At 39.3% G+C, this 17,504-nt stretch overlaps 1 protein-coding gene across 7 annotated transcripts in view; it reads left to right on the forward strand.

The window, feature by feature from the left end:
• LOC135202227 (monocarboxylate transporter 12-like) overlaps positions 1–17,504 on the forward strand; it is a 549,632-nt gene that overhangs the window by 521,085 nt on the left and 11,043 nt on the right. For all 7 annotated transcript variants that reach the window (XM_064231495.1, XM_064231494.1, XM_064231493.1 and 4 more), the window contains 4 exons: positions 2,224–2,397; positions 8,775–8,906; positions 13,207–13,375; positions 14,158–14,322. In XM_064231495.1, the coding sequence (XP_064087565.1) occupies positions 2,224–2,397; positions 8,775–8,906; positions 13,207–13,375; positions 14,158–14,322 (640 nt within the window). The remainder of the gene's footprint in view (positions 1–2,223; positions 2,398–8,774; positions 8,907–13,206; positions 13,376–14,157; positions 14,323–17,504) is intronic.

Below are 17,504 nucleotides of genomic sequence, written 5' to 3' on the forward strand. Positions count from 1 at the left end.
GTTTTTGTCATTTCTTCGGTGGTATACAAAGAAAAGTTTACCTCTCTAAGTAAATGTGCCATGAGTTAGAGTATATATTAAGAGTAAATAACTGTTTCTTCAAGGTAAAAGGTAATATTATACACACACACACACACACACACACACACACATATATATATATATATATATATATATATATATATATATATATATATATATTATCTATTGTATATGATTCTGATAATATAGGGGCTTGAGTAACTGGTTCTCGAATTACATGATGATAAGTATGTGTGATTCGATTACAGTGAGACGCAGATTTACACAATTTTGATCATTCCTGGTCTGCTAACAGTGGTGTACCAGACCGAAATAAATTTCAACTGTAATTACTAGTTGTAAAAACAAGGCATGATCCGACCTCCAGCTTACTCGGTGCACGTGCAAGATTTTTCCCTCACACTTAAGTTGTAAACATTATATTACAAACTTTTAATGTACATTAAGACATGCTAAAATCTACGGTCAAATAGAGCCTTGTTTCACCTACGAAAATGAAAATGAATATGCTGTATTTTAATACAAATAATTTTTCTATACTGTTTAACATGCACATTGTTTGTCTTACATTTTCATTTACTATGAGATTCAGGGCCTCTGTAACACGGTTTTTTGGACTTTGCTCCTTATCAAAGCATCGGATGTTGCTGAAAGTTGACATAAGTATATTTTACAACCACACACAAATTTTGGCAGCATTATCAATGACCTAAACCTGATAGTTTTAATTTTTATAGAGTAAAAATTATCCAGCCGATGCCATGGCTAATGATTACGAGCCAAGAGTCGAAAAACATTCATTATGTAAGCAAGGTAAACAACATTTGACGAAATGTTGCCCCGCCCATCCACCAGACAGAAACTCATTCACCTTATTCCATCGGCTCTGAAACCCATAGCAGTCAATAATGGCTAACAGGATTTGGAATTTTCCCCGTGGTTGCAAAACTGCATTTGTCTTACGACTTGCAACTTTTTACAGTCAAGAGAAAGCCCGTGGCCATGACAAAGACTTTATGAATGGCGGAACGATACATAGATGTGGGTGGGGTATCTGTGCTAGCGTAGTAATACTACTGTAGTAATAGCAGTAATATACATGAATTAAACGTTTAGGCCAATTGCTGAAATCCTTGAGGATCATTTAGCACTTCTTGCAGCTGCTCGAGAAATGAGTTTTTATAGCCATAAGTTAAATTTTCTAAGTCAACAATGCCCATGATAGCCTTCAGTGTTATCCTGAATTATAACGAGGCCAAAGTGGGTGGAGCCTCATGAAGTCATCATTCTGACGGCGATAATTATTGGTGAAGGTTCAAAGCCAAAATGCGGTAACGGCTATTTTGTTTTCTTTTTTTTTTAGTAAATATGTAGATAGCCAATAAATAAAAATTGTTTGACATTGGATATAGCAGTTATCAAATTAAGCTTGTCTACTATGTTTTTGAAAATTGCCAACTATTCCCTACATCTTGTCAATCTGATTGTGACCTATAAAGTAGACTGTAATTTCTTAGGAAACTTATTTTGGAGTTGGACTAATAATCGAAGTGTTTTTGTATTTATTAACATATTTTGTTGGTTTGTTCATTATGACAATTATCAGTGGAGAGGTTTCAGAGTTCATAAAGGTCTACTGCTTTGCTTGTATTTACATTTTATGTCATTGTTGCCAGAGGTCTAGCCTTCGTTACATATAGCCAATCATCCATCGAGAAAGAGGGAAGAAATGCTGTCATAAGTTACGTAACGAGTGCGTTCTAAACCTTTTCTCTGAGTAAGTTGGCCCGTCTTCAAAAAAAGTAACTTTTACATTATAAGTACCAAATTTATTCAACCTACGTAATGCAGAATACAGTCAAAATTTATGTGTAGATATAATGTGTAACCGTGTTACAGAGGCCCTGAATCTCATAGTAGTAAATAAATCATGAAAATCTTATCCCTAAATTCTTGTCTCTTTAACTCGACACAAAACACATTTTTCAGACCTTTTTAGGCTCCTTTGTTGACCTTTCCTACCCTCTCAAACAGAGCAACAACAACAAGTAGTTTGTAGGCTGACTCCCCGAGTAAGCGATAACTTTATATAGATCATAGCAGACCAAGTCTCTTGAAAGTAAACAATTCTAGGTGATCACGAATGAGACTAAGGGTTTTTTTTATTTTCTTTAATTTCAGATGGTCACGTTACGGATAAGTACTCGAAGTACGAAGATCTCGGGGACGATAATGTGATCGACGGGCTGCAGGTGATCGCCGAGAGGGAGATGAACTCCTTCCAGAAACATATCCCGGGCCTGAAGCGACACGATGCTAAAACATCCACCATAAGACAACATTACTATCCTGAAGGTAAGCGTGTCGTCTTCGGGACTTTCTCTCGACTGTTTCAGGTGGGAAAGGAATGAGCGTTGTAGCAGATATCGGATGGGAAAGGAATGAGCGTTGAAGCAGATATCAGATGGGAAAGGAAGGAGTGTTGTAGCAGATATCAAAGTCAAAATCGTCAGTTTCAGTCCTTCCCCAGACTATTGCCCCTCAGGCGGATGTCAGCCTCAGTTAACCCCAACTCCCCACCATGACGTCACTCATGGTGGTAACCACTGGTAGGCACGCAGCCCCACTATCCGCCCCTGACAGGGATTATCTGCAAAAATGCACTCTGATCTATCTCATTCTAGCTGGTCCGCTGGTATGGTGGTTAGTGTCCATGACTGGCCACTCAGATGTCAGGGAGAAAGGGGAATGTTGGTTCGTGTCTCCCCCAAGGCGAGGAAATATCACAGGCTCTGTATCATGATCAGTTATCGCTGCAGTGTGGAGTCCGCGGTGGGAGGTTGAAACCAAAATTCCTTTCGAAGCTTGTCTGGTATGCTCGTTCCATGTGAATAGGTCTCTTGATAATGAATGATAATAGGTCTCTTGATAATGAATGATAATATTTTGTACCAAGTTATAGTTAAATAAGTCCCTTTCCCACATGGCGTGCAACAGAGCGTGACAGAGACGGAAGGATGCGCGCACACACACGGACAGATTCAATTATGGATCCTGGCCGTAACACGAGATGGTCCTCGAAGAAGTCTCCATCGCCAATCGATGTTTTTATGTCTCCTGTATTATGTTCCTTAGCCTTACCAAAGGGAGCCTAGAAACATACAACTTTAAATATTGATTATTACGATGCTCTACTACGCGGTGCAGTATACAATGCTTCTTCTTCTTCTTCTTCTTCTTCTTCTTCTTCTTCTGCCACCATCCGCCTTCCTTTATTACCGCTTCCACACTTTTCCTCTCCTGCTTATCCCTCCGTTCGGTGCATATGAGGCTTCTTCTTATTCTTCTTCTTCTTCTTCTCGATTATCATTCCTTCCGCTTTCCCTTCCTATCTCCTCTCTCTTATTTTTTCCCTCCGATATCCACTCTCCCCTCCCCTTTCATTTCGCCTCTCCAACCTTTTTTTTTTTTCCTTTTTCTTTTTTTTTTTTTTTTTCCTTCTTAGCAGTTCCTCCTTTCTCGTATGTCGTTAGCGCTTCAGCTGGAGTCGTGTCCTTTTCACCATTTTTCTTCTTCTGACTATACTTATTATTCTCTTTCGTTGCCTTTCGCTTGCTGCGTCTCCTTGTCTCTAATTGAATTGGACAGTGCTTCGGACGCTTCAGCTTCCGTTTAGCAAAATCCCCCCCCCCCCCCCCCCCCCCCCCCCCCCCCCCCCCCCCCCCCCCCCCCCCCCCCCCCCCCCCCCCCCCCCCCCCCCCCCCCCCCCCACCCCGCCCCCTCGCCACTCTAGTTCTGCTCTTAGAAAGGTCATACATTCTTCTCGTTGACTTTTAATATACATTTTTCTAGTTCTCCGTCATTGACAAGTTTACTCGTCAAGTTAGATTCTAAGCAGCTTTTTAACGACGTGTCTTGCCTATGTATACTCTGTTTTTTTCCATCTGTCCATCCGCCTGTGGTGTTTTTGTATGGTAACACTGCGTCCCGGGCTTTAGATAGTTACATTCAACGATTATAATAATATCATATTTCGTATATTAACGGTGTAATTCGCATACAGTAAATTATTAAAACACTTTTCAGTTGCAAATGTACACCCAGATATCCTTTATTTACCTAAAACTTACAAATAGCGTAACTATCTAAAGCCCGGGACGCAGTGTTACCATACAAAAACACCACAGGCGGATGGACAGATGAAAAAAAAACAGAATATAGTCTTCGAAATAAAAGAGGAGTCTCATAAGAAGAGCCGGGATTTATCAATCTTACTTTAAACGGGTTGGGAGAGAGAGAGAGAGAGAAAAAAAAGTCATTCAACGACGGTCGTCTCACAATGAGACGTAAGCTCGACTTCCTGCGCTAATTCTGGCGGCGATTATCATATTTCAGTCGACGTCGTGAAGGAGCCTCGTTACAAAAGTGAAAGTCATGATCGTTTTATATTTTTCGCCGGTGCACCTCGCGGGATATCCTGTAGGCACTACTTTAAAAGGTTCTTTGGAGCAGCGTGCCTTGGGCCCCCTAGCTGCAACCCCTTTCGTTCCTTTTACTGTACGTCTATTCCTATTCTCTTTCTTCGTATACTTTCCACCCTCTTCTAACAGTTGATTCATATTGTAACTGCTTTGGGGCTTTCCTCCCGTTACGCCTTTCAAGCCTTTTTGCTCTTCAATTTCCGTATCAGCGGTGTATGACCTCATAGGCCCCATTGGCCTAAATTTTATATTCAGTTCAATTCTATATTTTTGTTTCGCCGACAGGTCTGATATATAGTGAGTCATTCAAGAAACAGTTTTACACATTTTTAAGTGTTTTGTCATGTCAGCGATATGATTGGTAGATATACTTGGCAGATATATCAAAAGTACGACTGGTAAATATATACTTGGCAGATATATCAAAGTATGATTGGTAGATATACTTGGCAGATATATCAAAATATGATTGGTAGATATACTTGGCAGACATTATTAAAGTACGATTGGTAGGTATACTTGGCAGATATATCAAAGTATGATTGGTAGGTATATACTTGGCTGATATACCAAAGTAATATAGGAGACAATTTTCTTCTTCCTTGGGTTGAGAGAACGGCGTCCTTTGAACAGCCCGATTAGATTCCGCCTTCCACTTGTTTCCATTTCCCCAGCGAACCTCTGCAGCAAATGACCAATTACCCAAGGCCTGTGTAATCTACTTGGACAAAAATGATAAACAAATAAAACTCCTTTCCCCAGCTCAGATTAGCTCTGGGTTGACAGAAATGGCTTGCTGCTGACATCAGACGCCTTCCATTGCACACTGCAAGCGTCGCCGTGGTACTACAACTGCAATGAAGGTACACGAGTTCGACATGAAAGCAGTGAGACTGAAAGTGGTTGAGAGAAATAAGAGGGGGGCCTTAAGATACCGGAATGGAAGGAGTTAATGGCCAGCAAGGAGTGAGTGCCTGCGGCTGTGCGCGCGCGCGGGAACGAGGAATAGAGGAATACGAGGTCTCTCTCATGATGGTGATGAGGAAGTTAGAAGAAAAATAGAAGAGTAGCGTGAGTTGGTTTCGTAAAGTGAATAATGGAAGAAGTGTTTAGTGAAGGGAGAGAGCTTCAATTTCAGCTGCAAGACAAAAAAATTCGATGAAAATTGTCAAGAGAAAGTGGAGGCGACAAAGAGGTTTGTCAATAAAAACATATGAGTGAACTAGAACAGGTACTTTAGAGACAGAAAGAAGTACAGGCAGAGTGGACACATAACTCAACAAATGGATATCGAAGCAATAGATGCTACTGGAATGGGGGAATGAGATGGAGTATAGAGTTTAGGCCTAAAGGCCAATCACTGGGACCTATGAGGTCATTCGGCGCTGGATAGGTAATTGAGAGCAAGTAGGTTTGAAAGGTGTAACAGAAGGAAAACCTCAAAGTAGTTGCACTATGAAATAATTGTTAGGAGAGGGTGGATAGCAAGATGGAAGAAAGATATGAACGGAGGTAAAGTAAAAGGAATGAAAGCGGTTGCAGCTAGGGGTCGAAGGCACGCTGCAAAGAACCTTTGGTAATGCCTACAGTGCACCTCAGTGATGCTAATGAAGTCATGCCGTTCGAAGAGAACGCAGTATTGTCAGTAGCAGAAATGATTGACTGTAGAGATAGAAGACAGTGGAGGATAGGCAGCTCTGAATAATGTAAGGGGTGAACTAAGGTAGAAATAAAGGCAGCTTATTTATCGATTTATGAAAAATTGGCTCTAAGTCATTGCCTTAAGTGAAAAGACGGATTGGAATGATAGGACAGCGAGATGGAAGGAAGGAAGTAAGGACGGAGGTAAAGTAAAGGGTTAAAAAAGTGATTGCAGCAGAGGGCCTAAGGGACGCTGCAAAAAACCTTTAGAAATGCCTATAGTGCTCCACGTGAGATGCGCTGTCGGTGCTCCCTTCCACGGCGGTCGGAGAGGCAGTTGTAAGATTGAAGAAAACAAAGTTTCAACCAGACCACTGAGCTGATTAACAGCTCTACTGGGGCTGGCCCGAAGGATTAGATATTTTCACGTGGCTAGGAACCAATTGGTTACCTAGCAACGGGACCTACAGCCTATTGTGGGATTCGAACCCACATTACATCGAGAAATGAATTTCTAATCACCAGAAACAGATTCCTCTGATTCCACGTTGGCAGAGCTGGGTGTCGAACTCGGTACTACCGAATCGGTAGGGGAGCGCGTAAACTATAGCAGCGAGTTGTTATGAATGCAAGTGGCGTGATGGTGTGACTGAAGAGCCGAGCTTCATAAGGCGCGCTTGGATGAGGGAACAAAGCAGAGGAGGGAAAGAGCCGTTGTTCTTTTGTTTCGGGGAAGAGAATAAAGTCGTGATTGTGGGGCTCGCCACTCGTTAGTTCATTTGGAAATGTGAGTGAACGTTGACAGATATTATTGACCTTAGCAAGAGAAAGAGCCAAACTATAAAGTACATGTTATAGAACCTTTTTATCTCGATTCCTCGTTGGACCAGGCGGTTACGTACTGGACTACCGATCTCATGGTCCGGGTCCGATTCACCGCTCTGCCAACGGAGAATCAGATGAATAATGTATTTCTGGTGATAGAAATTCCTTTCTCGATGTGGTTCGGATCCCACAATAAGCAGTAGGGTCCCTTTGCTAAGTAGTCAATTGGTTCCTAGCTAGCCACGTGAAAATATCTAATCCTCTGGGAGATCTGTTAATTCAGCTCAGTGGTCTGGTTAAACTAAGATAGACTTAACGCTTTTATGGAACGGTTTTGTGAAGAGTTAAGGGATAAATATATAAAATGTGTATGTGACGTACGTAGGCCCAGGGAAATTAGAGGGATGTATAAATACATTAATCCCACAAATTATATTTTCTTAGAAGAGTCATTAAAAGCTTTTCTTATGAAAGCGAGATTACGTAGGTTGAGAGGAGTGACTGACGGTCTTGGTTGAAGTGTGGGTATCAGATTTATACGTCTTTATGTCCGTTTGATATTCATTTCAATGGAGTGTTGAGAGAACTAGAAAAAAGGTATAAGTCTTATGTCCGTTTGATATTCATTTCAATGGAGTGTTGAGAGAACTAGAGAAAAGGTATAAGTAGATCGAAGATTGTAGGATAGGAGAGAGCGGATATGAATGGTGAACGAAGTGATGGTTGTACGTACCCTATGACACTGTTAGGTAATGATAGTGAAGAGTCGCTGTGTTAGGTGAAGATAGTGAAGAGTTGCTGTGTTAGGTGATGATAGTGAAGAGTCGTTATGTTAGGTGATGATAGGGAAGAGTCGCTGTGTTAGGTGATGATAGTGAAGAGTCGCTGTGTTAGGTAATGATAGAGAAGAGTCGTTGTGTTAGGTAATGATAGTGAAGAGTCGCTGTGTTAGGTGATGATAGTGAAGAGTCGCTGTGTTAGGTGATGATAGTGAAGAGTCGCTGTGTTAGGTAATGATAGTGAAGAGTCGCTGTGTTAGGTGATGATAGTGAAGAGTCGCTGTGTTAGGTAATGATGGTGATGAGTCACTGTGTTAGGTGATGATAGTGAAGAGTCGCTGTGTTAGGTAATGATGGTGATGAGTCGCTGTGCCCGATGATCTGAGGCTGCAAGAGAATAGGTGTGAAGGTCAAAGTTTTATATATATATATATATATATATATATATATATAGATATATATAATATATATATCTATACATATATATATATATATATATATATATATATATATATATATATATATATATATATATATATATGAGAAACCAACGCCTTTTTCTGACTTCCTCATCTATATTCATCATTTATTTAACCAGGATTCTATTCATTTTTCATAAGTCTAGTATCATCAAGTCAAAACAAGGGTAGTATTTTAATCATACGCCCTGACCATTTCATTTTAAGCCTGACGCATATAATTATGAAGTTCGTGACCAAAATAAGTATATATAGAAAATGTAATAGTTAGTCTTATATATTTTTCGTGTGAATGTTGCTTTCTGGTTACCCATTCCGTAGCTCTTAGCTCTGTGTATCGTTTCAGCTCACGACTGGATTACCGTGGATTATATCTCTTCAACTGATACCCTTTAACATTTAACTATCTGGGGGTTCTTTTGCCTTTTTCATACTTCTTGACATTTCTCCTGAACTGTGGTCGGTTTGTGCTCTGGCGATGATTTGTTTTTTGTTCATGAATTATTTACTTTTTTTTTCCATTTCAGGAGGATGGGGATGGCTGATTTGTGCTTGCGTATTTGTGGTCCATGTCCTCACCACGGGCCTCCAGTTCTCATATGGAGTACTGTTCACCGACCTCCTGGACCACGTGGGCCAAAATCATACAATGGGAGCAAGTGAGTATGGGTGTCTCGTATAACAACAGCTCATTCTGCATCCTTCTTCATATGCTCTTACGTGTGGTACCATACTGTGCTTCTCAACTTTGCAGATAATATCTGTTAGACCTAATTTTAGGAGTAGACTTCGATGAGGATAGAATAAAAATACATGTATTTGGGGAAGCCTGAGCTCACACTTAGATTTCAGATATGCATACATACATACATACATACATACATACATTTATGTAAAGGTATAAGCCACGAAGGAAGTGGCTTATACCTTTCAAACTTTCGTGATTCAGTTATACATACATGTATGTATGAGGTTTTAGTCTTCCTTTTCACGAAGATAGATACTATATGAGGTTGTAGTCCACAGGGGAAAAGAAAAGCTGAAATTCCTGTTTATTAAGGGCCAGTGGAGGCCGAAACTGTTTATCTAAATGGAATTTCAGCTTTTCTTCTCCCCTGTGGACTACAACCTCACATGTATGTATGTATGTATATATGTTACCAGGAAGTAAAATGAAGGACAAAGTATGAATCCAGACCAAACTTCCCCATAAAGGTTGGAATTATTTAAGAGGACCGATAGAGAGTGATATAAATATGCATTATATACAGAATAGTGGTAGTGCAGATGATCACAAACGGTTCAATGAAAAACACTAGCACCACCTAACAGCAGAAATTGCTAATCTACCATGTACAATGTATATTTTTACCCCTGCTTATTATAATTCCGCTGGAAGATGTCCTAAACTAAAGTGGAAATAATTTAGTACGAGTCTGAATTCAATTCTTAAATCCAGTCCCTGAATTTCCGTCTGAGTTGACTCCGGATTTTTCCTAGACGGTGACCCCCAAGGATTTTCGGGGTTCGTTATCTAGGACTACCATTTCTTGGTGGTCATTATCTTTATGATATTTACAATCTTTTGTTTTTATGTTTTTACTGTAATTCCCAACGGGTTCGCACTAAACACACCTTTGCAAAGGGTCCATACATACCGGGTCAAAACCCTTGGGGTTCACTTAAGGTAGATTCTTGGGTAAGCCCTATGCCTACGAGACGTTTGTTTGGCGGGCGCTGATTGGCGGGGAGCTGCCTACCTCTCGGTACCAGCCAATCAACGGCCACTAAACAAACGTCTCGTAGGCGTACGGCTCATCCAAGAATCTACCTTAAGTGAACCAGGTATACCTAAGATATATCCGATTTTTCTCTCTCTAAGGACTCTGGAGACACTATGTATGTCTATCAGTGAAACTTTAAAAGAAGTTGTCAAGTTTATGATGCAATTATTTTGGCCTCATTTATTTACTCATTTGCCTTCTTTTATCATTATCGTCAACTTCGTTCCTTTGCATTTTATTTAGGTAGGCGATTGCGCGCACTCGCGCATGCGCTTTTGTGTGAGAGAGAGAGAGAGAGAGAGAGAGAGAGAAGAGAGAGAGAGAGAGAGAGACTGCTTGACTGACTAATAGTATGAACTAATATTATAATAATGGCAAAAAATGCAGAGAGAGAGAGAGAGAGAGAGAGAGAGAGAGAGAGAGAACTGAAGATCAAAATCATAAGACTAGTGTTAAAGTAATAGATTATAGATAAATAAGCCATAGTTTCAATATTTGTTTTTGTTCTACATCTAATCATTTTTTAGAATAATTTGAGCTGCGTGTATCGATGTCATGTATCAAGTATACAAAGCCGAGGGAGACGAGAAATTAATTTTTCATATATTATAAAAATGAGTTACATCCAGATGTAATTTGCAATAATCTCATTTTGGTACTATACGATGTAGCTATGTTACACCATGGAACAAAATGGTGATTGTAAGTTTATAAAAATGACTAAAGGGAACTGTACTTTATACTGAATAAAAGGCGATAACACATTAGTCTCACGTCTTGTGCAATGAAAACAACATTTATATCATGCAAAACTAACAGCCTCAAATTGCACCGAACAAAACAAAAAATGTGAAAAATTAAAACCTGTAAAAGTTGTGTCTAGCCGGGTACATTCAGTTAGTTTTCCGCAAACATTTGGGTAACGTGAAAACAAATACACAGCCTGGCCACGGACCAAATCACCTAGAGACCAGACGGCACGAGACCAAGTACAAGACACGGCCGGGAGAATGAGGTCGTGCCCTCAGATCTATAAAAACTACAGAGGCTAGAGACCTGCAAATTGGTATGTTGACCATCCACCCTCCAATCATCAAACGTACCAAATTGCAGCCCTCTAGCTTCAGTGGCTATTTTATACAAGGTTAAAGTTGGGCATGGATCGCGCATCTGGCAGCGCTTTCCGGAGGTGTGGACGCACCCCACTCTACCGCATCAGGGAAGCAACTGTAGTGCTGATGGTCTTATACAGCATTATACGATGTACAGAAAACTCGATTGCGCCGAAGAAACTTCAGTGCATTTTTTACGTGTTAATTCTTCAGTGTACATTTAGGGGCATTTTGTTTGCAGTCTAGAAGATGCTCGCTTCCTTTTGAGCAGTCATCACACTTAACCAGTAAACCGTCTAGACTTAACCAGTAAACAGTCTATATAAAAGGCGCTCATTTTGTTTATTTGAGTAGAGTGAAGAGATTGGCCGTTGAAAGTAATGCTGTATGACAAGTGGTCGCAAAAGGTAATGAGATGAGGATTTTGGTACCGGTCCTTATGGCTGTGATGTGTTGCACAGTTCAAAAATATTTTCAATGGAGTGTTTACTGATGACACTTTTGTTCCTCCATCATGGATTGCTACATCTGACAAACTGATAGATAGCAAAGCACATTCCAGCTATAGAGAGACTTTAGTATCTGAGAACCTCTACTTGAGAAAGGCACAGGAATACATAAAGAACCTGTTCATGTTGCAGGTCAAGGGGCTAATATACTATACCTTTGGTCTAGCTCCACTGTTACCAACTTTTGGAGCAGAGTTGGAGAATTAGCAGAACATGAAGGAGGATGAATGACTTTGATGTTTTCTTTCAGTGTTGTCGAGAAAATGACACTCGTAAAAGGCCTTTTGACCTTTTATGAGTGTCAGGTTGCTGTAGACAACAGTGAAAGCATCTGAGTCTAGTGCAAATCTCCTAAGACAAGAGGGTCATAAGAAACTTGTACACAGACTTCGAGGCTTTTAATGTCTACAGCAACATGAAACTCTTAAAAGGCCTCGTGACCTTTTATGAGAGTCATTTTCTCGACAACACTGAAAGAAGCTTTCAAAGTCATTCATCCCCCTTCATGTTCTGCTAATTCTCCAACTCTGTTCCAAAAGTTATAGATGACATGTAAACCGTTTAAATAAATCACGAAACGTATAGTAAGAATTTTAGAATAGATCTCTGACTATTTTCTATCTTTATTTCTTCTTAGATACGGTGAGTATTTTCTTCCTGGATATATTTTCAAATTCTTTACAAGGTGGTGTGTGGTTAGAGAATGAATGAAGTCAGCTCTTCAACTTGCTGTTTTAACCAAACAGTATAAACCCATATTTACCTTGGAATCATTTATCTACACCATCTGATTAAAGTTACCATCTTGGCCAGTCATTTTGTTATTCCTTTCTACCTGTTAATAGTATGCACGTCTTTGGCTTTGGGTAAGAGTTGATGTGATATTACACCTTGCAAACGATCTTATTAAAGTAGGATTGAGCCTATTCATGGTGTTTGGTTTGCCGAAAAGTGTGTCAGCAGTCTTGTTACAGTATTCTCAGTAATTAGACGATAGTTTGTAAAATAGCACGACTCATCAAACATCATATTACATTATCAATTTATCTGTAGTCTTGTTATAGTATTCTAAGTAAATTGACGATAGTTTGTAATATAACAGACTCATTAAACATCATATTACATTTTCAGTTTATCTGTAGTCTTGTTACAGTATTCTCAGTAATTAGATGATACTTTGTAAAATAACACGACTCATCGAATATCATATTGCAGGACTGGTAAAAATGTTCTGTTACGACAGAATTCCATCTCATGAAAGGAGCCCATATAAACACCAAGATACAGAAACTACTATATTTCAGAGACTGCTGCCTCTCTCTTCAGGTAGGTGACCACCTACCTGAAGGGAGAGACAGTAGTAGTCTCTGAAATATAGTAGTAATTTCTTTCTAGATTTTGGCGTTTTTATGGGCTCCTTTGATGAGATGGAATTCTGTTGCAACAGAACATTTTTACCAGTCATGTAATATGATGTTTGATGAGTCGTGTTATTTATGGGTTCCTTTTGTTAGGTCGTATCACATTGTCAATTTATCTGTCGCGCGCCAACAGGTTGGGTAGGCTCCACAAGTATGGCCATATCTCGCCTAGCAGCCCCGATAGTAGTGGCTGTGTGCAGGAGGAAGTCAACGCGGCTGACAGCCGTCATCGGTGGTCTAGTCATGGCATTAGCTGTTCTCTTCGCGTCGTTCGCCTTGCAGATCCACCAGGTCTTTCTGAGGTGAGTGTGGAGCGTTTCCTCACTGACAATCTCATGTATGTGTCCTCTATTTTGTGTGAGCGCCTCAGTGGCGTGATCCGATTCTCTGGCATTCCATTGGGGTGTTAGAGAAGTGTATTTCTTGTGGTAGAAGTTCATTCTCGACGTGGTTCGGATGTCACGTAAAGCCGTTGGTCCCGTTGCTGAATAACCGCTGGTACCATGCTACGCAAGAACGCCATACAAACAAACAAACAATCTATTTTGTATGTTTTTATTTCCTTACTCGTTTGGAATATTCTTTTCAGTGAAGAAAATAGCTGGAAGGCTGCAAAAGCTTCGTCTTTCATAATTTAACTCTATCTTAGTTTAACAAGACGACTGAGCTGATGAACAGCTCTCCTAGGGCTGGCGAGAAAGATTAGATATTTTTACGTGGCTGGGAACCAATTGGTCACCTAGCAAAGGGACCTACAGCTTATTGTGGGATCCGAACCATATTATTTCGAGAAAATAATTTCTAATAATCATATGTAAATTCCTCTGATTACACGTTGGCAGAGCGGGGAATCGAACTCGGACTACCGGATCGGTAGGCGAGCACGTAACCCACTCGTCCAACGGGGAAATAATTAAATTAATTGTAAGAGTGTTGAGAATGAGAAGTGTTAGGTTTATATTTATGCTATCAGTAAATACAGTACAGCATTATGTAGATGTGCTTGAACCTGAAAGCGTGTGATTAGCTTTTTTGGTAGTGGGTGCTCCTTTGGAATTAATTTTGGCATTATGTTTCCTACAAGTTATGGCTTGGTGCTGGGCATTGGCGTGGGCATGACGAGAGAGACGGCGAACCTTATGCTGGGTCAGTATTTCAAAAGACGACGAGAATTTGTCGAAATCATCGCTCAGTCTGGTTGTGGGATCGGCATCACCCTTTTTTCTGTGTTCTTCAAGGAAACCATCAGGTAAGGCAACTGTGAATGCTCTCAGTGCTTACACATAAAAGTCTTGTCTCATTATTAATAGAATATATTCTCCAGATTCTATTTCTTAATTTGGATTGTTCATCAACCTATAGAAGAATGCGATATAGTTTTTTAAATAGAATTTATGTTAGAACTTGTGTTACCTAATTGAGACACTGTGAATGAACAGTAAAACCTGCTCCTAGAGATAAGTGAGCACACGATTTCTCCTCGGATGGACTATAACAAGTCTTCGAGACATCCTAATCCTTGTAACTCCTTGTAATATGTATTTTGTTTTCAGTCGTGAGCATTGCTGGAAATACTCAGTATTTATGTATATTTTTATTGTGCCGTGCATTTCAAAGTGTAATTTCTATGCATATTCAAGAGAGGGGCAGAGCCAAATCGATAACATCACTGACGTCCTGAGTTCGTCTCTGTCCGCTGGGCGGTGGTTCGAACCCACGAGAGGACGAAATTATTATCAACTAAAAAATTCCCCTTCGGTTGACATATATGAAAATATATCAATTCGATATTAAAGGACATTTGTAGCTCGAATAATTTATATGAATCACGGTGATGTGATAATTATTCGTGCGTTTCCTGTTTCATCCCAAATTCGTTCTCTTCACACTTGGTAGCAGTATGCGGAACAAGTACTTAGTAGAGATGGATAGAATATCCGTAGACTAAATGAAGAATTCGTTCACCCGAAAGTTATCTCGTCAAGTTCCTCTCCTGTGCGGAAAGTAATCATGTCTGATCAACATTTGGAACCTGATACAATGTTCTTTTCTAGTTAGTTGCATTCTATCGGGATCGCTAAACCGGTTTGTGGCAACGCATTTATTTCATCTAGAATGTGATGTAAGAATACGTCTTATTTTGTGAAGTATTCTGGTTGATCGATGGAGGCTGACATGCGTCGAGGGGGACATTTCTGTTGAGCTAGATTATGACAGTACAATGCCAAGAGAAAGAGAAGTGCAGGGTGGTATAATTGACATTCTCAAAGTGCCTGGGGAGAAGGATAAAGAGATTTTTAAGAACCAGAGACTTGAGGAAGAGATAGGATGAGTCTGTTTCTTTTTTTTTTTACTGGAGGGGCGGGGAAATTAGAATTGGCTGAGCTTGGCTTATATTTTATTCAAAATGAAAACTGGATGGGGTATTAGAAATACGGTCTGGTCGTTCTCAATAATCACTGGATTTAAGATGTAAAAATTTGCCTTTGGACAGACACAAGCATCTCAAAAACGTCAATTTGTGTAATGCATGGTAATAGATCAAGTTAGCGCACTTTTGTTTAGGAGAACTTTAAGCTATTTTAGGAATAGTTTCGTTTCAATTTATTTTGGTATTGTTGACTACAACGAGGAAATGGTTCGAGCTATATGAGCACGAAACCTAATCAGCTATCCTGCAAGCATGAAATACTACAATAACTCGCGCAGAAATGATTAAAAACGCCTTTTGTTTGTCAAAGCAGGGACCAGAATGAATACAATGCTCCAGCATCATCATTATTGGGACGACAAAAAAGGACATAACTAATAAACAACCAATGGTGTGCATTGTATGCCAACCAGTAAGTCCAATGTGATCTTTTGTGTCTACTGATGATATTCAGGAGCTGGTCCGCTGGTATAGTGGTTAGTGTCGTGGTATGCCACTCAAAGTCGCGAGGGGTTCGCGCCTCCCCAAGGCGATGAAAAATCACTGGCTCTGTATCATGATCAGTTACTGCTTCAGTGTTGGGTCTGTAGCGGTGGGCAGTTGAAACCAACATTCTTTGGAAGCTTGAATTGCAATTTAATGCCCGTTTGTTGTGCTTGTTCCGTGTGAATAGGTTTCATGTACTGGAATATAATAATAATAATAATAATTATAATAATATTAGTAGGTATCATCTACTGAAATATAATAATAATAATAATAATATCAATAGGTTTCGTCGACTGGAATATAATAATTATAATAATAGCAGAATTAAGCAAATTGATTTTATATATTGATTTTTTCTATTTTTCTTACATCTAATAATAATAATAATAATAATAATAATAATAATAATAATAATAATGATGATTATAATAATAATAATATTAACAGGTTTCGTCTACTGGAATATAATAATAATTCTAATAATAATAGATTAAATGGTTTCATCTACTGAAATATAATGATAATAATAATTTAATAATAATATTAATAGGTTTCATCTACTGAAGTATAATAATAAGATTATAATCATAATAATATTAATAGGTTCTTCTACTGAAATATTATAATAATAATTGTAATAATAATAATATTAATAGGTTTCATCATCTGGAATATAGTAATAATAATCATTATAAAAATATTAATAGGTTTCATCTACTGAAATATAATAATAATAATAATAATAATAATAATAATAATAATAATAATAATAATAATGGCTAATAGAATGCCTGAAAATATATGGGGCAGAGGAAAACACCATCAGCTTCCTCAAAAATACAATGCGCAACTGGAATACAATACTTACAAGCTCTGGAATAAGACTAGCAGAGGTTAATATCAGGAGAGGGATCTTCCAGGGCGACTCACTGTCCTCACTACTCTTCGTAGTAGCCATGATTCCCATGACAAAAGTACTACAGAAGATGGATGCCGGGTACCAACTCAAGAAAAGAGGCAACAGAATCAACCATCTGATGTTGATGGACGACATCAAGCTGTATGGTAAGAGCATCAAGGAAATAGATACCCTAATCCAGACTGTAAGGATTGTATCTGGGGACATCAGGATGGAGTTTGGAATAGAAAAATGCGCCTTAGTCAACATACAAAAAGGCAAAGTAACGAGAACTGAAGGGATAAAGCTACCAGATGGGAGCAACATCAAACACATAGATGAGACAGGAGCAAAATACCTAGGGCGGAATAGTGGAAGGAGGGGTATTTATAAAACACCAAGAGATGAAGGACACGATCAGGAAAGAATATATACAGAGACTCAAGGCGATACTCAAGTCAAAACTCAATGGAGGAAATATGATAAAAGCCATAAACACATGGGCAGTGCCAGTAATCAGATACAGCGCAGGAATAGTGGAATGGACGAAGGCAGAACTCCGCAGCATAGATCAGAAAACCAGGAAACATATGACAATACACAAAGCACTACA

Source organism: Macrobrachium nipponense, chromosome 30, assembly GCF_015104395.2.
Source record: "Macrobrachium nipponense isolate FS-2020 chromosome 30, ASM1510439v2, whole genome shotgun sequence".
NCBI lineage: Eukaryota > Metazoa > Arthropoda > Malacostraca > Decapoda > Palaemonidae > Macrobrachium > Macrobrachium nipponense.